Source organism: Diabrotica undecimpunctata, chromosome 1 (assembly GCF_040954645.1).
Source record: "Diabrotica undecimpunctata isolate CICGRU chromosome 1, icDiaUnde3, whole genome shotgun sequence".
Taxonomy (NCBI): Eukaryota; Metazoa; Arthropoda; class Insecta; order Coleoptera; family Chrysomelidae; genus Diabrotica; species Diabrotica undecimpunctata.
Genome location: NC_092803.1, coordinates 111408541 through 111432859, shown reverse-complemented (window position 1 = coordinate 111432859; position 24319 = coordinate 111408541). Strand labels below are relative to the sequence as shown.

At 32.5% G+C, this 24319-nt stretch overlaps 1 protein-coding gene across 2 annotated transcripts in view; it reads right to left on the bottom strand.

The window, feature by feature from the left end:
* Positions 1–24319, bottom strand: part of LOC140452453 (uncharacterized) — a 96718-nt gene that overhangs the window by 19251 nt on the left and 53148 nt on the right. The window contains exon 5 of one of the 2 annotated variants that reach the window (XM_072546723.1): positions 6205–6364. In XM_072546723.1, coding sequence (XP_072402824.1) covers positions 6205–6364 — 160 coding nt within the window. Of the gene's footprint in view, positions 1–6204; positions 6365–24319 lie in introns of those variants that run through there. The other variant, XM_072546729.1, reaches the window with a different exon arrangement.

Genomic DNA, 24319 nt, shown 5'->3' with positions numbered 1-24319 from the left:
TGATCAAATGCTATATTGTTGTTACATGGCGACGAGACCTGGACTCTGACGGCTAATACGATCCATCGCCTAGATATATTTGAGATGAGTTGCATAGAATATTGCTCCGAATACCCTGAACAGCGATGCAGACCAACAAAGCTGTGGTAAATAAAGCAAATGCAGTTCGTGAGTAATTGAAAACTATTAAAATAAGAAAAAATTCGTACCTGAGGTATGTTTTTAAAGGAGACCGGTACAGAATCCTTCAGCTTATCATGAAAGGTAAAATCGAGGGCTGTAGAGGAATTGGAAGGAAGCAGATTTCATAGCTCAAAAACACTCGCCATTGGAAGGAATACGCAGTGCCCAACAACTATTCCGATTAGCTGAAGACAGTGAACCACCCTCCAATGTAATTGCCATCGTTGGGGGAAACTAATATGGCACCGGAAGAAGTAATAGTAACTAATAATAGAAATATGAAATGGCAACTATTTATACTAGGGTGGTGTTCCGTAGTTTTTACTAACTCTATACGTACAAGATATGAACATAACATATTCTTAACTGTAAACAGATAATAGCCAAATTTGTAAATATAATGAAATAAAGCAATAAAAACTAAAGATGAACCTAAACATGAGGTGCAGTAGCTTTACATAGTTAGGTATATAGTAGCCTTATACAGATGGCCAATTATATCAGTTATATGCTGTTTGTATACCGCTACTGTACGGCTCTGGGGCCTGAACGCTGAAAAAATCATAGATAAAAAAATTAGAGCCATTTGAACGCTTGCGTTATCGTAGAATGATGCCTATATCAAGGATAGAAAGGAATACCAACATTGAGGTCCTACGTAGAGTTAATAAAAATGAGAAAGTCGCTTAAACTATTAAAAATTGCCATGTTGATACAACCTTCAATAGAAGACGGATCATTAATAAGAAAAAGTATCTAAACACACTAAAAAATTTAGACGGTAAAGTTCATAGTTATGTATATCTTCCTTATCTACTGAGAAGATACTGAGAATAGCTCAGTCATTTGGTCAAATTAACGGTGGTTATCTGGAAAGTTCTCTTGGAGTTTTAAAAACTGGTAATTTTATAGATTTTGATGTGATCTTCCCTAATTTCAACTTTGCCACTTCGTATCTCCGCCTCTCGCGCCGACATATGGAAAAATGGCGCCTAATAACAGATTTTTACAATATCTGCTTTCCGACGCATTTTATGAGAAAAACGTTCATATACAAAATTAAACTAGAGAAAATTTCCTACAATTTATAAATTTACAATTTTTTCTCTATAATTAATAGTTTTGGCGTACCAGCGTCACAAAGTATTATTTATCTACACCAGCACGTTTTTTTCGTATATTTCTCTAAAATATTCTATTATTGTAGATGCAATTTTATTGCCACAATTTATGTCTCCAGAATGTTGCGTAAATGCCTTAGAGACTTAACGCATTTACGCATGCCTTCGTCATTGAAAAGCAATAATGGAATCAACATTCTGGATACAATCGATACAATGTATGTCATTGGCAGCGACGGAAGGCACTTATTACACCGAGTCATTTGACATCTCGGTGAACAATTTTCATCTATTCGCAATAACTACATCACGTACGTTCGATCGAAATATCAATTCAATACCATAATTGTATTCGACAGATATCCTGAAGATGTAGCACGCAGACGGTAGTACCAAATTTGCAAAGCGGTCCAGACTATCACGAATAACTGCTTCATTAGACATACTTTATGATTCTAACTGTGTCACAAGGTAAATTCCTGGGGAATGATACGAACGAGAACCGCCTCGTTAGAATTTTAAAGACAAAATTTGAAGCTAAGAATTTCATGGTCTCACAAACCTCGGAAGATGCGAATACGCTAATCATCAATGGCGCAATAAGTGTTTAGCCAGCATTCGATACCGAATATATAGATCTTCATATTATTTGGACAGCTTTCTATTCGCGATCAAACGTGTATTTTCTCAAATCAGGAAAAGGAAAAATTTCCCAACAAATATATTCCACTAAAAATTCTTCTTTTTCTTCCTCTTTATAAGCAATTCTGCTTGTTCACTGGCGGATTAATACCTCTATGAAAGGTTGTCACTGCATCTTTTGCACGGTCCTCCAATACTTCTGCCGATTGGTGATTTATCTCTTGCTATTTTGACGACACAAGTTTTCCCCATTCTGCTTATGTGGTTATTCCATTCTTTTTTCTATTTAGTGTCTATTCGTTTATACACTGTACGTTACATTTTCTTCTAATGTCTTCACTTCTCTTTCGATCTCTCAGCGTATATCCTGTAAATTATTCTATAAAAAGTATCATAGATCAAACAGCTGCAGATCATATTTTATTTTTGCATGACTTCAGTGGCTGTGATATAACTGCACTCTTTGATTAAAGAAAAATAAAATTTATTAATGTACTCCGAAAAAATCCTAATTTAAACTACGTTATTCAGGTTTCCTTCTTGAATTATACGGTCTCAGTGATGATAAAAGTAAGAACAGTATGTCTTTAAACAAGTATAGATAGATACATGCTTCACAAAATCAGCATATAAAAGTAAATTTAATATTGCGTTGCTACCATCAAAACAGAAGTAGCAGCACGACAACATTCATTCAGGTTCAGCAGTGGTACGAGAATAAACAAAATGCAGAACAATGGATATTTAATAGAAACAAAAGTGGGCTAATTTCTGTCTGACACTCGAGCCCCGGCTCGAGAATCCTTGTTAAAACTTATCTGTTGTAAATGTAAAAAGGGACGTCAGAAAGCCTGTGGATGCAGAAAAGCTGGGTTAAAATGTTATATGTACAAAATATAGTGGTGCTTGTAATAATTCGCAAGTTCTCTATGATTACAATGATGACGAAGAAACGACGACTATTTTCGAGCAAACCTTTGATGAAATCAAAAATGAAGAGGCTTGTAATAAGTCTGATAATCGCATCGCAGATAATGCGAACAAAATTTCGGTCTGCAATAACTCGATCGGTACCCAAGACGAACTCGCATGCCTGATTCATCAGAAAATTTCGCTAAATTTCAAAAATGTGCATCAACTGTAGATTAGACCTACAGGTGACACCACTATAAAAAAGCGTGCCTGTTACTATATCTCCAGGTGGTGTGGAAATGATTTTTTTTTCAAGACGCATATTGAAATGTATTTTGCGACGTTCGTACGCAAAAACCTGATAAATTTACAAAAAAATTGTAAATACATAAATTGTGGGAAATTGTCTCTAGTTTAATTTTGTATATAAATATGTTTTTATCTTGAAATGTGTCGAAAAGGATATATTGTAAAGAAACTGTTATTAAGCGCCATTCTTCCAATATGGCGGCGCAAGCGGAGAAGATGCAAGGTGGCCAAGTTGAAATTCGAAAATAGCATAACGAAATCTATAAAATTAATAATTTTCAAAAGTGCCTTAAAACTTTCCAGGTAAAATTACCAAACGACTGTACTAGAAGAAATCAATATTTTGTAATGAGACTTGGCTAAATGAAGGTAACATTGTATCAAAATTGTGGGTAAGATTGTGGGTGAAACATCCATCGAAGGATTATATCTTATGTCTTAAATATTCTGATTGAATAAGAAAAAAATATCAGAACATACTGAAAAAAAAAAACAGATTTGTCAATTCTGAATTAATAAGTCCTAATTTAAAATAACTAAAGATTACCACCATGAAAGGATAGCTGATCTTTTTGAAAATTATTTTGAGCCGATGTTTGATTTACTTCTAGAACTTCTGTATGGTTTGCTAAGACTAGCAGAATAATTGCGTACAGTTGTATGCAAAAAAGCAGCAATAATCCCTTGCTTAAATATTGTACAACGTTAAATATAAGGATATTCAAGTAAAAAATAATTGTTATCAATTGTAATGCAACAGAAAATTGTAGAAATGTCGTTAATACAAAAAACCTTGAGCATCGTATGAGAAACGACGTGCTGGAAAAATAATCTCCTGGCTTGCTAACTGGTGCAGGTGGTTTAGAACAACGTCAACCGAACTATTTCCCAGTGAAAAAAAAAAAAAAAAACAATGTCGGCATTAAACTGATAATTGCCAATAGCCGGAACAGATTAAAAACCTGAAGCAGATGACTATAACATTTGTGTTGGTACGTTATTAACACAAAAAATTCAATGGGTTCTCAGTGACACACTAATTTTTATGAGTTTTTGTTTACAGTTAAGAATTTGTTGTGGGAATAAACATTAGTAGGTATAAATATCAGAAAAATCTATATTCGATATGTTTACTTCTTAAATTAGATATGCTAAATCGTTGTAACCACGCTATATTTTTTCTGATATGTAACGTTAGTAGGTATGAGTTTATAATGATTTTCGTTGTGACAATTATCAATTATGTGTCATATTAATATACAAATATTTATGTAATTACTGCATTAAATATAGTTTTTAAACTTTTTGCTGAGGCCACTTGTAAGAAGGTGTAATACAATATAGAAAAATCAACTACCAATCAAATATTCCTCGTAAGTCAAGAATTGATGAATATAAAATCGATATACAAAATCTATGATAGCATCGAAAAAAATTCACGAAATCATGTTAAAATTGAATGCCCCAGAACGCTTAACAAAATTAGTAAAAGCAAGTGTCGAATATAATGTCAAGAACCTTACGGCAAAGAGCGAATTACCACAAGTAGATAGCTTGTCATATTCCTATTCATATATTGCCCAGAAAAAAGCTATAAGTGAATCGGGACTAATAACAATGAGTACCATCATTAATGGAAATATACTAATACTAGCATACGGCGATGATATCGACAATACAGCGAGAAGAAAACTTACCTAATTCAAGCTTTCACAGCGTTAGAAGCAGCTATAAAAAGCATGGGACTACATGTTAATATAAGTAAAACAAAGTAAATGAAAATTACAAATGACAAGCAAGTACAGAAACCTCACGATTTAGTTATGGGCACGTATATATTTGAATGTGAAAGAGAGTTCAGATACCTAGATAGAGGTCCTAGAATATATCGACAAATAGAGCCTATTTTAGACAAAAACTATTACAACTATAGACACAAAAAGAATAAAATTATTGATGTATAAATTTCTTATTTAATTCTTCTTTACCTACGTGTCAGAATCGTGGATGATGACGAAAAACGACAAAGAATGCATAGTCGGTTTTTAACCGTTTACGTTAACGCAACGTTTGAGCGTTGCCCCGTTTACAATAAATTTGACACATGACTCATTGACATAAAAAGACTACGAACGTTACGCCACGTACAGAGAACACATAAGACAAAACTTATAAAACACCTATATAACCAAAGCGTGAATGGAAGTAGACGGAGATATAGACCCAGTGCAAGATGTAAAGACCAAATGGAAAAAACTGATAAGAATATTAGGAATGCGAGATTGAAAAACCAGGTAAATAATAGGGAAACTTAAACAGGCTAAGACTCACAATCGTATGTGTATACATTGTAGAGCCAGATAATGCTGCTAAATCCACACGTATATTCATAAACAACAAAAATAACAGAACTACAGGAAGTAAAAATCTATCAAAGAAATAATGATTCTAACACACATAGAGGAGACAAACAACAAACCACACTAATCAAATAATGGGAGTTAAACGTGTATATTAATAAATATTTTAAGATGAATCCCTGAATGAAATGAGACGTGTCGGATATCATACTGTCCATGTACTCGACTGTTACTCATTCAATACCAAGCATTTATACTTCAAATAATGTGTCTTACCTATCTGAATATACATGTTATATATATATATATATATATATATATATATATATATATATATATATATATATATATATATAGATAAAAGATATAGATTTGATAAAATATATTAAAAACCATATTCATGGATGTTGATAAAACTTTTTTGTTTTTAAATTATCTTTAAATACCATATGTGACACATTTGCAGAGTGATAAAATCTTTATGATCCAAATAATTATCGTTTGATATGCAAATTTTAGTTCAAATGTGATACATTCGAAACTAGTGTAAGGCAAATTTTAAAAAGCACATTTTATCACATAAGATACTTAAATCCCAAAGCGTTATCACTGAATCCGAGATCTCTCCCTCGGCACCTGATCCGGAAGCGAAAAAAAGGACTTAATAGTCAACTTGCCTGGAGGTTTACAAAGCAAATGCTCCTCTATGAATTGACATGGGCACGTTTGAGAAGGGCAATGACGTCCGCCTGATGCGGGAGGACTATTTAACAAACCTCGAGCTCTGTCCCTACCCCATCTAGCAGCGTAACGTAGATATAATAGTGTTGCCCTTTCCTAAAAATAGAAAAACAAATTTTAGCATCAATATACAATGTTCAATTCGTTTATTACATTCTATTTTGTTGACATATAAAATGCATAAATGTAGTACACATATTCAATATATTAAATTTAATGTGATTATGAGCAATAATTATACGATTTTATTCTACAACTCTTTAAATTATTTTATTTCCAAATGAAAAAATATACTACAAGCACAATCGAAAATATCATTTTGGTACACCAACAAAGAGCAACAAAAAAAGTCCGGTCTATATTTAGACTCACGCAATGGAGACATTTTTGTGCATTACACGGTGACACATCGTCGATGCGAAGGTCTGTTATAGTTAAATGGTAAAAAAATTAAAAATTTGTTCATTTATGTACCAAGGGCATTCAGTACACATTTATGCCCGATGGCGACTATCTTACTAACACGAGGGCCTCCGGCTTCGAGTGTTTGAAAGTCGCCCGAAGGTATACACATCTAATAATGCACACAAACTTGTATGTCATAATAGAAAGAAGTTTGAGAATAAGGAGAGGTGGTGGTCCAACAAAGTTTAAGCAAAAATAACAGTCAAGAGAAGATTATACAAACAGTGGAAAGAAAACGAAAGTGGCAGTAGCAAAAGCTAAAGCAGAAGCGTATACAAATTTATACGATCAACTTGATACGAGATACGTATTAATAATACATTTTCCCTCACAAAGAACAACATTTATTTAATTAAAAATTAATTCGTAAAATATTTATATTTAAGAAAAAAATGTGATTTGTAAAGTAAATATGACTTTAGTTTAAAAAAAAAACATTATCATAATATCATTTTAAAACTACAAAATATTCTATAAAAGATTCAGACGATGACGTAGAGTTTTATCAAATGTTTTAGAAAAGTTTTTCTAAATTTTTTTTTATCGGAAAAATCGTTTGAAAATTTTTGGAAAAAAAACATGGTATAACTTACAGAAAATCGAAAGGATTCTACAAATTAGATTTTACCTCAAAAAATTAAGAAAATTTTCATTTACGGAAATTTTTTTGGAAAATTTTGAGGAAAACTCTACTTGACGCTTTTCAGAATAGTAACAGAAGTGAGCATACAAATTTTCAAATTAATCGGTATAAAAATATCATATTAAAATCAGTTTGAAAATTGTTACCGAGACCTAAAATGCGCAGGCAAGTGGTACATTTGACCCCATTTTATGGCTCTCTGTACCAACCCAGCTGTCCGCCCTTTTGGATTTAGAGTTTTTATGGGCTAAATAATGAGCCATGAAAATGGCGGACATATTACTTATCGTTAATTTTTCCCCAAAAAATTGCAACTTCACCCCTGTCCGCCACCCCTAATGTATCCACTCTCACGTCCGCCCTTTGGGATTTCGTCTAGTTATACCAAGATCTTACTCTGGGCAAATTTTCAGCCATATTATCGATCGTTAATTTTTCCGAAAAAAATTATAACTTCATCCCTGTATAGCCACCCCCTGTACCACGAGGGGCGTCCGCCTGTAAGGCAACCCAGTTACAATGATTATATTCCAATAGATAAATGTCATATTACTGATCAGTTCAAAATTTCGGCTCTATATCTCCGACTATTAAACAAGCTCCTCTTTCCTTTATCTAAGCCGTCAGATGGATATTTTGAGCGGTGTTGCCAATCTCATTCTTCTAGATGTTTTTCAAATAAGGTGTTAACCATAAAATATTTACAGGAAAGAAAGGAAATAACTACAAACCATTAAGTTTATTTTTGTTATTAGTCTGTTGTAGTAGATTGGTAAATACAATGAAAAATATAGGCAAATATCCTATTTATTTAAAGATACGAAGAAGATATAACTCTCAAAAAGATCCGCAAATTGGATTATTACACGGCAATTGGCAACATTGACTTTGGGCGGCGCTATAGGTGCGTCCTAAAAGGAGACAGATAGTTGATAGTTTTGTCCAAGTTTTATATTGGTCCACTATTTCAAATGCAGTTCAAATAGACATATATTAAATTGTATGTTTCGTTTTAAATTCGTACAATCTGTATATCTCAGAAACAAGACCCGACATAGCCACAACGCAAAGACTACTGGAAACGGCAGAGATGAGAATACTGTGAAGAATTGCAGGAAATACGCTGAGAGATCAAAAGAGAAGTGAAGACATTAGAAGAAAATGTAACGTACAGTGGATAAATGAATAGACACAAAATAGAAAAAAAGAATGGACTAACCACATAAGCAAAATGGAGGATACCCGTGTCGTCAAAATAGCAAGAGATAAGTCACCAATCGGTAGAAGAAGTATCGGACGTTCGCGCAAAAGAGGGAGTGACAACCTTCCATAGAGGTATTAATCCGCCAATGAACAAGCAGAATTGCTTATAAAGGGGAAGAAGAAGAAGAACTTGATACGAGGGAAGGAGAAGCAAAGATATATAAAATAGACAAACATAGAGCAAAGAAAGCAAAAGATTTTAATCAGATAAGATGTATCCGAGATGAAAATAGTAAAATACTCATTCACGAAAAGGATGTCAAAAAGAGATGGAAAAAGCACTTTGACAGGCTACTAAATGAAGTATTTGACAGACAACCAGTTGAGTTAACGGAGACAGTAACAGTAATGGTGACCAAAATAACAAACGAAGAAGTGGTTCAAGCAGTTCAAAAAATAAAGAAAAGAAAAGCAGTTGTACCAGATGATATCCCTGGGGAAGTGTGGAAAGCATTAGCAGAGACATAGTCAAGTTGGTTAAAAAGTCTATTTAATAGATTTATGGAAGTTGGACAAATGGAGACGAAATGAGAAGCAGTGTATTAGTACTTACCTGTCTACAAAAACAAAGGAGATGTACAACAATGTTCAAACTAGAGGGCCATAAAACTACTAGCTTCATGGTCACACCATGAAAATATGGGAGAGAATAATTGATAGACGGTGATAATCAGTTTGGCTTTATGTGAGGCAGATCAACAACAGACGCAATTTTTATTATAAGGCAGTTGATGGAAAATACGGGAATAAAGAAACAAACGCTCATATGGTATTTATTGATCTTAAGATAGCATATAATAGAGTTCCTCGAGAGATTCTGTGGTCAATAAGACTCAATAAGAAAGGAATCCTCGGTGAATATGTAAAGATTGTGAGAGACATGTATGAGGGAGTAACAACTAGTGCTAGGACAGGTGTGGGAGACACTGATAAATTTCATGTGAAAGTAGGATTGCACCAAGGCTCGGTACTTAGCCCTTATTTATTCTTATTAGTTCTGGATCAAATAACAGCGAAACTACAGGGTAATATTCCGTGGCGCTTAATGTATGCTGATGATGTATTGTTAGTAGGAAATAGTGAAAGCAACTAAGAACAAAAACTGGAACAGTGGAGACAAGCTCTTAAGGAAAAAGCTTTAAAACGACAAAAACAGAGTATTTGGAATGTTCATTTAAAGATGGAGTTAGTGCAAATAGAATGATGTCTTCGGATGGTGAAATGATTGTGAAAAGTAATAGTTTTAAGTACCTAGAATCGGTGTTACAGATTAATGGCGGAATAGATGGAGGTGCATGCAGTAGAATTAAGGTGGGATGGATGAAGTGGAAGGAAGCGAGTGGTGTGTTCTGTGACAGAAAAATTCCAATGAAGCTGAAGGAAAAATTCTATAAAACAGTCTTCGTAATGTTCCTGTGTACCATCGGCATAGTACCACCTGACATCACTTCTTTATACACGTTGAACTTTTTGATCGTTTCACAAATGACTCCCACCCGTGCGGCCTGACCTTCTATTTAAACGTTACATGTTAAAGCTATTTCCATAAACTAGCATTAACAATGCTTCGCGAAAAATTGTGTCAGGGTAGAAATTCGGTCATAGATGTTAAAGAAATCGTATAATTATATACTTCTAAAAACATTTACAATATGGATTTCATATGTCATCCTAGAAAATATTACCCACGTTATATATATTTTTTGGTTAAGATAAGATTTGATACTTCCATGAACATAGTTAGATTGGACTTGGACGAGCATGATAAATTAGAGCACGAGTCAGTTCTAAAACTTTGTAAACCAAATTTAATAATTAATCAGGTCTTCACTATTATTATAATATATTGTTATAATCAGTTATAAATTAATATAAAATATATAGTTTTAAATTCTAGGTCTGTAAACTAAAACACTTTGTACAGTGTGATCAATCGTGAGACTAGATTATAAAAAATTAGCAAGCAAATAAAAACAAAGCATTAAACTAACACGTACTCAAGTCATCAGATTATTTGTAATAGCATGACGCATGTGCAAAATTATCGGGAACAATTTAAAATAAATTAACTACAAATGTAAAAATAATTAAATACAAAAATAAATCTATTAAAAAAACGTAAATAGTGCTAAGAGCTTTACTAAAACATATGTTTGTTATTCTCGCCCTCTGAATGTTAGTAACTTTATCTACTATTGCTTGGAATAGTGATCTGTTTTTAATTGCATACCATTAAAATAAAGAATTTAGCAATGATGTTTTTCTTCTATGACAATCTCGTTTTCCTGTAATTTTTCGGTCGATTATTACTTATATAGTTTCATATGTTTCATTTAGTAAACAGACAATTTTTTTTAAATTTTCTCTTATTGACGGCATTTCAGTTTACCCATTCGACTTACATAGGTACTAAAAAGTCTGTGAAAAAAATCAGAGTGGCTCAACGAAGCATGGACCTGTCAATGTTGGGTTCACGCTAAGACATAGAGCTCCAAATGTCATTATAAGAGTCAAAACACGTGGGGAGAAGCAATAGCGCTAGGGGGTCTAAACTCATAATAAAGTTGCGTCCTTGATTTCAGGCATATAGACGTAGGCGAAATGTTTCGACACGGTAATCGGAGGATATAAAGGGAGTCTCAACAAACTGCATTTACATGGCACAAGATCGGGAGCACTAGAGAAATTGAGGGGGGTCCTACATTTTACTGTGTTTTGCTAGTATTTTTTTTTTCATTTAAACAAACCCTGTCTCTTCTGTTAAATTCTGCATTTAGATTCTTGAGTATTATCCCAGTCTACATTTCAAAAGCATCCAATGCATTTATAAGTGGCTATAAGATTAAATTCGACGCTTTTGATTGCCACCAGTCCCAATACTGTACCATACTGGTATGGAAGTATACAGATATATACACATAATGCCTTCATAAACATAGTTTTTTGATTTTATTGAATACTCTAATGTGTTATACAGGGCATTTTTAAATAATCTGAAATATTTTGTCGATTCGTCATTAAATTTTAAAACTAAAAGTTTAAAATACCGGGAGCTAAAAATTTAAAATTGAAATTAAAACATTTATTATAGAAAAAAATGAAAATGTTTTTGTACACATTTATGACAAATCAAAGAACGAAAAAGAAAAGTTTACAATGTTTCACTTACGTCCAATTTTTAAAGTACCACTACTAGGAGATATTTCATTTGGTAAAAAAATACAGCCATTTTCTTTTAAAATTTTTTTAGAAAGAAAAAGAGAGAAAAGAGGCATCCCTGCCGTACTCCTCTTTTAATCTCAAGAGCCTGTGATTCCAAATCGTCTACTAAAACTGATGTTGTTTGATTCCAATACAAATTTACAATTATTCGAACGTCTCTGCCATCCAAGTAAATGTGTTTTAGAACTTCAATCAATATAGAGTTTTTAACACCCTCAAATACCTTTTGAAAGTCAATAAAACAACAGTACATATCTACAGATATATTAAGACATCTTTGGGCAAGTATGTTCATTCCAAACAATGTCTCTCTCGTGCAAAGCTGTTACGGAAAGCAAACTGTGTATCGACGTCGAATGAAGACGTTGAGTCTATAAATTGTGTTCAAATATTTGTAGTTGTTCAATTATTACTTTGTCGAAAAAATTGGCTAACATGATAGCAACACATCTGCCAATGTTGGGCTATTTTTATATTTCCACTATGGATTACTTAGATTTTAAATAGTTAATTATTTACATATGAAGTTTACTATATTTTGAAATGGAAATGATTTCGGCACTAGTATCTTCTTCTGCGCCAAGGGCTGTATTCGAATGAAAAGTGGCGATTGTTGAGATTCTGCTAAAATAGTAGGAGATGGAGAGTCACAACTGCACAAAATGTTGCATTTTGTAGTGTTTTCAATTCAATTAAATAGACGCGAATTAACAACGTTGTAAGTTAAAAGTTATCCTCGCAGTTAACAAAGTAAAATCAAATGTATAGTCTTTGTTATGGGAAGAAACATAAATGAAAAAAATATTCTAAAAAGATGTTTCTAAAAATTTTTTGCCATCATTGTAATGTAATTTAATAATATTATTTATTTATAAATTGATCCCGATAATTAAAAAATAAAGCATATAATACTGTTTCTTTTATATTAGTCACACATATGACGGTTAGGTGAACATAAAAATGCTATACATTTATTTTTCAAGTTTGGTGCTTTTACAAATTAAACGTAAATTCTGTTAAAAAAATATAAACGGTCTCGGTAAAGATTTAATACTTTAATAATTTTGAGGTCGGCGGTGTTCCAATAATATGCAAAAAATTTCATTGCGCAAATGACCAAATATGACAATTTAACACAAGTCATTTGCAAAAAATATTCCTCTATGATAAAAAATATTACTCTCTGAGTTACAGCATTCTTAAAATACTTTAAAATAGTTCAATACTCCATAAAATTTCTTTATATTTTTCACTAAAACATACTAAAAACGACTTTTTTGCTATCACCAGAATCATAGAGCGGGGTTCAGGAATCTATACCTATATTCTACGCCGCTGGCGAAATTGTCATTTTAGTACCTACCATTTTTCAATTATTCAATTTTTTATAAGTAAATAATATATTCTCTGTTCGTGTCTGTAAATAATTTTAATTATTTTTAATAAAATAATATACCATCACACACCAAAACTTTTTATTTCTTTGTAAGTTTTTTAAACTATGGTATACAGCTATATTTACTTTGTTATATAAAGTGTTTAGCCACTTAATGCATTATCCGGTGTCTGACACTGAGCGGCTTGCCGGTAAATTCGGGACTTCCATGCCTTCAAAGTTGGAAATTTGATCCTCAATAAAAATGGGTATTTGAATATATCAACTGGGGTTATTAATTAGTCCAATAAAAAAATATTCTATGCGCATGAAAGTTGCTTAGTTGATAAATAGAATAGTTTTAATAAGATTTCTCTTATCATTAACAAAAATTATCTCAACAAAATGAAATCACAGTGGAAAACCATTTGGCAAGTTTTCAACGGGAAAAAAAAATAAAATATTTAGATGTTCATTTTCCAGTACTCGGAAAACTGGAAAATGGATTATTATTTCCATTAATTGTTTAGTTCAGAATCAGCTGCAACTTGAACAAATATGCCGCCTAGATTATCTACAGATATTTGTTTTAAGTCTTCCCCCACATCATGTAGACCTCTCCTCACTAGATTTCTATATTTTAGCGGTGCCTTTATGACTATACTGATATTCAAAGCTAACATTAAATAGAGAACTAATAATGTGTCAATCAGCCACACAAACATTCCATCTTTCAGATGAACTCAGATATATGACACCAGAACTTATTTATACCGAAAACGGGCAAGTAATTGCAAGGGTCTCCCCTGGCACAGGACAATAGGGTGACTTTAATCTGGGTATGAGGGGAGCAGAAGAATGAACCAACAGACACGTTAGCAAAACTAGGATCAGGAGAAATATTTGTGGGCACAGAGCCGTTGTGGAGTGTCACTAAGCTGCAAGATATGTGCTTCAAGCGTTACTTAAAAGGAGTCATCAGAACAAATGGATTGTATGGTAAATCAATAAAAAAACTAATAAGCAGTATCAATAGAATACTCTCCAGTTACCTGACAAACCTCGGTAAGCAAGAGGTAAAAATAGTCAAATAAATGGTAACTAGATACTCTCAACTGAGGAAGAACCTTTACAACAAAGGCGAGATGAATTAGACGAAAAAACTGCAATACATATGATTTGGGAATGTGTTCCAAACAAACTCACATTTTTTCATGCATTTAAAATTAGGAGAATACATTGATAATAGTTTGTCAGTCAAAAAGTGGGAGTAAATCATTTTTAATTTAATTATAATAGTAGTTAATTTTTTAACAAACATTTTATTTCGTTCATTTATGTTTTAAATAAAATACACTGTTCATGACGTATATGAATATTTTTTATATCAAATTAAAAATATATTTTTTAATATGACGATATAAGTTTGCCGGAGTGTATGCAAGGCAGATCAACAACAGACGCAATTTTCATTATAAGGCAGTTGATGGACAAACACAGGAATATAAAAACAAACGCTCATATGGTATTAATTTTGATATTGAGAAAAATGTTGTAATTCAAAACAGATCACGATGGACTGTATGGCCGTCGAAACATTGGAATTTTAACTAGATGTACATTAGATATACCATTAACAATGGATAATAGCCGTTTCCTACAATAAAGATTTTGAACCAAAAATTTTTTTTATTTATACGGTTTAAAGTCCTCAACAAAAGATTTCCGGGAAAGGTTTTAAATTTTCCGAATTTAAATTTTCATTTGGAACAAAAAATTTACAAAGCAATCCTCATATGTATTACGTTTGTAACTTCAGTAAAATAAATATTAAAACAACGCAATATTACTAGCTCCACTCCAATCATTTCCATTCAATTTCGAAACAAGTGTGACTTTGTAAAAAACGCGTCATAAATACTAATGGTTTTCATTCCTTGTAGGTGATTTGAAATTATTAATAATGCATGACTAGAAATTGATAAAAACCCAATTAAAAATATGTTACACCGAATAAGTAAGAGTTTTAATAATGAATAATACTATTATTCATATGTTAAATATTTTAGTGAAAATAATAAGGAATTATTAGGTATTAAAAATGTACTTTTTTATGTAATATTAATATCAGTTACAGTAACCACGGTTACGAATAAAAATATGTAAGTATGTAGGTATATCAATGCTTATGGTCTCACATATAATTATCTAATATCTAACAGTAAAACACCGAAAACTTTAGTTTTCAACACTTCCACAACATTTATTATAATTTATTATCCAAGCTCAAGGTCTTTATTTTGAATTTGAAGAATTTAAAATTGGTCATGAAAAGAATGCTTATGGTCTAGGAGGTAAAGTGCGTACGTAGAATCTGTACTATACTCTTAATGAAAGCCCTTTTGTGTTCTGCTATACTTTTATTAAAGGTTCTACCCGCTTGACCGATGTAAGTTTTTGGATAGTCGCCACATGTAAGTTTATATACACCACTGTGTAAGTGCTTTTTCTTTTGGCCCTTATTGTTCTTAACTTATTTGCCCAAGTTGTTGTTTGTTCTAAGTTTGCCTAAAATGTTATGCCCTAAATGTAAAAAGAAGAACAAGAAACAAGAAAAAAGCACTTACCCAGTAATGTATACAAACTTACATGTGGCGAATGCCCAAAAACTCACATCGGTCAAGCGGATAGAACTTTAAAAAACCTATAGCAGAACAGAAAAGGGCTTTCAATAATAAAAAAAAAACACCTTTCATCTTCTAGACAATAATCATTCTTTTAATAACCAATTTCTTTACATTCTTTACAATCAAATTCTTTACATTCAAAATAATGGCCTTAAGACTTCTGAATGACCAACTTGAGACAAACAGTTCTCCCTTCCTCAACTATTCAGTTAAAGACTATAAAGTTTAGACGCATAAAAAATAGCTGAGTGGAGAAAGGCACTCTGCCGAAACATCTGTAGTGATAATAAATTATAATAAATTTTGTGGAAGTGTTGAAAACAAAAGTTTTCAGTGTTTTACTGTTATACAAAAAGAACGTCCATCAAGTAACGGTCGAATCCATCACTTACTTATCTATTATTTCATTTACCGATAACACAACCTAGAGTAAGTCAATAATATAACATCGAAAATCTTTCCTATAAAAGCTGATGTTTCGATATATCTATCTATCTATATATATATATATATATATATATATATATATATATATATATATATATATATATATATATATATATATATATACATGTATACAATACACATCTACCAACAAACAGAAATACCATCACACCAAAGTAGCATAATAATCTTAAAATCGCTCCAGACATCCAGTAGGGCCTTAAAAATCTTCAAACATTGTTTAGAATGCAAAAAAAAATCAATGAAATCAAGACAGTCCAAGCAAACTTCTCTCGACAAAAAGAACAATGTCCAAAATTACCTTATATATATATATATATATATATATATATATATATATATACATAATCCTAAACCCATTTACCCTAAGGTGTCGGGTGTAATGTCTTTAGTTAGTTGCATGTACAATTTTTCTCCATTGCTTCTTATTCTTTGCTTGATTTCTTAATTGTTCTTTGCTGATTCCTCGTGTCTCTAGGAGTGTGGTTACATTATCATCCCATGTCTTCATTGGCCTGCCCCATGGTCTCTTGGTTTGTCTTCTGGCTTCCCATACTTTTTTAACTGGTCTTTCTTGATTCATTCTAACCATGTGTCCATACCATCTCAGTTGGGCCTCTTCAATTTTCTTAATAATTGATTAGACCTTAAGATGTTCTCTGCCTCATTTCTAATCCTGTCTAACCTTGTTATACCCATTATTCTTCTAAGAAACTTATTTATTTCTATGCACTGTATTTTCGACTTTAATTTATCGGTAAGCGTCCAACTTTCACTACCAAAAGTTAAAATCGGCACAAACACCGTCTTGTATAAATGGTCACTTTGGCTTTTTGGGATAATTCTTTTTTCGACAAAAACGTACTTTTAATTGCGTGGTACATCCGAGCAGCACTTTATATTCTGGAACTTATTTCAGTTTCTTCAGTTCCTTCTTCTTCTTCTTCATGTGCCTTGTCCGTTCCGAACGTTGGCAATCAACATGGCTATTCTGACTTTGTTTGCGGCAGATCTGAATAGTTCAGCAGATGACAATCCGAACCATTGCCGCAAGTTTTGGAGCCACGAGTGTCTTCTCCTCCCTGGACCCCTTCTGCTGTCTATTTTCCCTTGGACGATCAGTTGTAGTACTCTATATTTATTATGTCTTATAACGTGACCCAAGTATTCCAACTTTCTTTTCTTTATACTTATTCCTACCTCTCTCTCTTTACCTATCCGGCGTAGTACCTCTTCGTTGGTCACGTGCTCAGTCCAGGATATACGTAATATACGTCGGTAAGCCCACATTTCGAAGGCCTCTACTTTTTTCATCAATGTTGCGGTCATTGTCCACGCCTACATTCCATATAACAAAACCGGGAATACATAACATTTCAGAAGTCGAATTTTGAGAGGTAGGGTGAGGCTTTTAGAGGTGAAAATTTGCTTCATGCTAGTGAACGATGCTCTTGCCTTCAGTTCCTCTGTTCTCTATTTGCACTCCCAAGTATTTGTAAGTATCGACTTGTTCAATTGTATTTCCGTTAAGTGTTATCTTCATTTGTTTTCTATTTTTTCCACATACCATTACTTTCGTCTTCTCATTATTGATCCTTAAATTTCGTTTAATTAGTGCAGCGTTCCATACTTGTAAATTTCGATTGAGTGCTTCTTCATTTATCCCAAATATCACTAGATCGTCTGCGTATGCACACTCTGAGATCCACACTGCATCTTGATTTCTATGTGCGGCATATAATTTCAATGTTTCTGCTCTAGTTTCTTTAATTATGTCATCCAAGACAATGTTAAACAGTATGGGGCCTAGGACTCCTCCTTGACGTAGACCCTCATTTACTATGAACTCTTCGGATTCCATATTATCGGTTCTGATTCTGTTCCTTGTATGTCTATATATACTCATAATGGCTTGCCTGAGTTTGATTTTCACACCTTTCTTTTTTAAACATATGTCAATCACCTTCCTTGGAGTGCTATCAAATGCCTTTTCTAAGTCTATAAAGGCTTGGTATAACTCAGTGCTTGAGTCCCGTGCGTTTTGTATTAGTTTCTTGATAGTAGTAGATAGTGATCTTGGATACTTCTGCCTTTTCTAAATCCACTCTGTGATTGTTCCATTTTAGAATCAACTTCTTGTAAAAGACGTTTTTCTAGTATTCTCTCATATACTTTGGATGGGATGCTCAGTAGTGTTATTCCTCTGTAGTTACTACATTCAGTTAAACATAATATTACCTTAACAATATTAAAATTCCGCAATCTAAAAGCAGACAATACTTAGATATAGAAATGGATAGTAGATTAACTGGCTGATAGGCAGAAGGTCCAAGCTATACTTAGAAAACACGCCCCTTTTATCTAAAACAATTATTAAACCAATTTAGGTTTATGCAATCGAACTGTGGAGTTGTATAAGTAAATTCAATATTGCCAGAGATGTCAATCCAGATCCTTTGTCGGTTGGCGGATTCCTCGTGGTACATCTTGAACCAAACTCTACACGAAGACTTTAACACAAAGCACAGAAATAATAAAAAACTAAAGAAACACTGGCCAGCAGACCTTGAAAAGTAAACACTAGAACTTGTCGCTGGACAGAACTCATTTTAGAGATTTAAAGTTCTGTAGTTATCAAATTAGCCTATAGCATAGTCTGATTGCTATGAAATGTATAAGATTGAACGACATTAAACATTAAACCACCTCTCAAAATCCCTTCATACGCACTCGCGACAGGAGAGTTTAACTTTGTCGTTCAAAAAAATTAAATTGTAAAACTCAGTATGGGTTTCTAATCGGATTGTGTAAATCTGGCAGAATTCGATCTTCATTTAAGCATTAACGTAAAGTAGGCCTAAATATTCGCAAAAGTTTTGATACATCCTTCGTAAGCTAGTTCATACGTTCTGAACGCTTTTTTGCTATTTACTAAGTAATTGCACAAAACATCCCGTGAAAACATCAATATTAATTTTTCTTGATACAGGCTTTATAGAACACATATACTGAACTGCAAACTTCTAGTATTAACTGATTAAGTTCACAACTACTCTAGGTGAAACAAATTATACAGACTATTTGTTCAGACATTTGGCTGAACACACCATTATACAAGGCGTATTTTTTTTGTACATAAACACAAATAGCTGAAAAAACCAAGATGATTTAAGCAGTAAATTGAAAAGGGGAGTTAGATGCTGTTTTTAGAGCCTAAATATTAATCTCAAAAGAGATATTGCAAGATAACCTAACACCTCGTGAAATAGTTGCCAGTTCCCGTAAAGTGCAAAATACCAAATATGCAGTTTACTAATTACGACTAATATTTATTTTTCAGTAACATATTAATGCACTGATAATAAATATATTATAAAATCATTAATCTAATTATTGTGTATTTATTTTACTATGTTAGCTGCTCATGAAAGCAAAACAAGTATTCAATAATTATTCGACAATTATGGGATAACAACCGTCCTTGTTATTCCTCAAATTTATGCAGATCGCCGTTTTAGTTACTTCTGTAGTATTATACTTTAATTTTTCATTTCTTTGGAACCTAACCGTTTCTTTAATTTAAGAATTTACTTTGCACATAATTTATAAAGACAACTTCTATTATTAATTGGTGTAAACATGATTTACTTAATCTTGCATTAAACGTGACAAATATTATCATAGGACGTCTACAACTTTTGGATAAACTAAATCAAGGTTGACAAAATTACCGTTTAAAATTATGGTTCTAGTTCCCATGACGATTTGTATAACTTTTGATTGTCATCAAGCAAGCCATGAAATAATACGAGAAAATTATATAATCACGCATTTACCGACGAACTTTCGAGGTTTTTTTCAATTAATCATCGACACGTAGATTGCAATAACCTTAAAGTGAAAAACTAAATATGATTAAACTATCGAATGTTGATATTATTATATAAAGAGTAATTGTTACAGTCATACATAGCATAGCAACTGGCCTATGTATGGAAAACTCGAGGAAAATGTTAAGATACGAGAACTTTGGAGCATTGAGTGGATCGGACATCCGTAATTGTTAATTTCCCGACCCTTAATTAAACTAAAGTCTTTTGGAAGTAGTATAGATGAAGATTTTCTTAATATCGGACATTAAAGTTGTAGATATTGTTGTAAATCTAAAAACTTTTTCTATTAATATTCAGAGGCTCAATATTCTAGAATTGGCTATTGAAAAAAATTTCTAACTATAATAGCTAGATAAGGTACTTTTTGGGATTATTCTTACATATTATGCCTGACAGTTCATTGGCAAGAATTGAAGACTACTAAGATTTATGAAAAGAGTGCGATTTTTACGTATATTTTACTAAAAATCCAGAAGATGGAGAATCAGTAACTAAAGACATAATTTATAAAATTAGGCAAGTGATCGATTTTTCAATAAAAGAATAGAATAAATTTATTATTCTGATCATAATTTAAGTTTAGGTGAGTTATTGACATTCCATCGAGAACAAATTAATTTTAGACAACATAAAGTATATACACTGAATACATATTCGTATTCAGTGAAAAATTTTACATAAGATAGAATACTTTTCAACTATCCACCCTTCTATGCATACAGAAAGAGATCCAGCAGCTGGACTATAAAAGATTTTCTCGAAAAAGACTTGGACTATACGAATTTCGTTTACAAGATGTCAGATCTATTTTGAAATTACATCAGTCAAGCGAGAGAAACATTACAAAAAGAAACAGTTATGATAAAACGAGACAGAAGATATGACAAGCAAGGTATTTGTAAAGATACAATATCCGAGAGGAAAGAAAGTCCTAAAACTTCTGGATTTTGGTTGTTAATTACTTCATTTCTTGCTTTGCTTTCCATTGATTTGTGAGAAATAAATGTTCCCATTTAGTTTTTTACACCCCAATCATATTTTTTATACATTATAAAACAAATTTTAGTTAAATATTATTTTCAAAATGCACCAAGGTATCGCATGACCTACACGAACGAATACCAGAGCCATGCTTAAATAACGCTCTGTAGCGTTCACTCCAACCCTCAGTGTAAGTATGCATTTTCTTTAAGAACATTATTTTTATTAGTACATTTACAAAAATTAAATACTTATATATTAAAAAAAGTAAACTGCCCCTACAAAAACGTAACTGAAATAGACCGTGAGTCAACGTGTAAAATTTGTAAAAACACCTAACTTTATTTTCTACTTACCCCGCCTCTAAAAGCATCAACTACAGATTCTGCTAATTTGGTAAAAAATATAGAAACAAATAAAAAATATTTACCAAACTTTGAAATTAAAAAAAATATAATTAAAATTATAAACTACCAAATTATCACAAAAAACACCGACTATTAGCTTTCCTGTGTGACAAGACAAACAACAGTAACACATAAGCATTATTATATGTTTAAAGAGAATCTGAGGATTGAGTCTAGGGCTACTAAGTTACAGCAAATTTTAGATATGAAGGAAGCAGATAGAAATTTTAATATGTAATATCAGTTTTATATATTAAAAGAATTTATACGAGTATTTAAAAATAATAGATCACAATCTAGTCAATTAAAAATTTTATATATCTAACATAGCAAACAAAGCATAGGCAATATTAAAATCAAATAATATTGTTCTGTACTTCCACATTATTATTATTAGTTAAACAGATTTAGGATCCAATATAACAATTAATGTTGTTATACATATACTTCCTTAGAAGATGAACAAGAGTTTTGTATTCATACCAATAACTGAAACACCAATTGAGTACAATAAACCGCCTATGTCTTTTATTGACTTGGTAGCATTTGACTTTGTAAAGCTGCAATCTAGAAATGTCATACATTTTCTCCATTTTCTTTATAATAAACAAATACCGGATAAACTGATCAAGACTAGAGAAAATATATATAACAAAATTAAATCCAAACGAAGATAAGCAAGAAACTTACTTAACTAATATCCAACCACGCCCTGAATAGAGATCGAAATAAGGCAATTTGTTATTTTAGAGATTCCCCTGTTAACTAGGGTAAGGAGGGGTAATAGAGCTCACTGGGTAATAGAGCTCACTGGGTAATGGCGCTCACTTCTGTAACTATCTTAAAATGTAACGTAGCAACAAGCAACATCGCGTGAAGTACGAGGGAAGGAGACCTCTAAACAGAAAGCGATGCAAGCGGACAGTCAACTCGTGTTAAGCGATCGTGAAGTCCATTTGTACGTCTGTAGCCGAGCTGATATAATTTTTGGTTAGGTGTTTTTTGTCGCTAAGTCCAAAACTTTAATACTTATTTAAATATTAATTTTACTTTTCTGACAATAAAACTATTCTACTTTGTGATAATATAATCAAGTTTCAGCAAATGTTAATGATTTTTTATAAATTTTAATTATTTACAAAACGGACCGTTTGAGGTTATACCGCTCATCTGAGAGCCATTATCCCTTGGTAACCTATTTTATTATTTTTGTAGATATGTTAAGAAATCGTCAAAGGACCACCGTTAAAGCGGCTTGGACCGAAGAAGATCTTCACTCTGCTAAAGTTGCGATTGAAGGAGGTTTGTTCAAAATAAAAGCGTCAAAATAATATAACATACCATATACCACGGTTTTAAGCGGTCGACTAAAAAATGAAAACATGAGCAACCCAAGACAAGGTCGCAAGCCCTTTTTCACCCAACAGCAAGAAACTGAAATTGCTGTACAAGTTAAGTTGCTGGGTTCTCTATATTATGGACTTAATGTCGCAGATTTGCGTAAACTTCTATATAAATATGTTGAGCTCAACAATATCAAACACAATTTAGATAAAAGCAGCAAAACAGCTGGATTGGATTAGGCACAAGCCTTTATAAGGCGCAATCCTTCAGTTTCTATAAATAAACCTGAAGCGACAAGCTTAAATAGAATATCTGCTTTCAACAAAGAAGAATAACACATTTCTATGATAAACTCTGCGACTTAATGGAAACACATAAGTTTATTCCAAACAAAATTTATAATGCTGACGAAACTAGTATCACCACGAACAAAGGATGACCGAAAAAGATGACTTTATTTTTGCCAGACAGAGAATGACGCCATTATTGGAAAAAGATGGAACGGCTGGTGCGTTATACACCAACCCTAAAAATTGCAAGCATTTTATTTTTGCAAAAAAAACCACATCACAATGCCCAATTCCCATTTCACAGAACATAGTAGCTGGATGTGTTGTTTTATGGGCCGCTGAAAGCTGCTTGTAGGCATGAATACAACAGGCACATAAAGACACATGTAATGGCTAAGGTAACTCCATATGATGTTGCAGGTTTTTTCAATAAAGCATACATATAAGTTGCGAATATAAGAAAAGCAGAATCTAGGTTTCAAGCCACGGAAATTTGATCATTGAACCCGAATGTATTCAGTGACCAAGATTTTCTAGCAGCTTGGCTGATGGCCCAAGAATCGGAACAAATCACTGAAAACCAAGACCCAAATGTCCAGAATTTTGAAGATGCGCAGCGTGGTGATATAGGCATAGTTTCAAGACACACATCTTCTTTTGTAGGTCTATCAAATAATAATAAATACTCTGAACCTGTTTTAAAAGTTGTTTCTAACTAAGAACTTGTTGATGAGCATAAAATTTCGGTATCCTTTGATGCTACAGAAACGACACCAACTATTGCACCATCTTCTAAACCAGATCAAAGAAAACGAAAACAACTTGCTACCATATTAACTGCGATGAAAATTATTTTAGAAGAAAAAGAAGAGAACAAAATAGCAAAACTCAGACTGAAAAAGAATATAAATCGATACCAAAAAAGTTATCGTAACAAAAAAAAAAGAAAAATTATTCAAGAAAGTTCATTAGAAAGTGAAGATGAAGATAAGCACGTTTGCGACGATGCTAGAGAT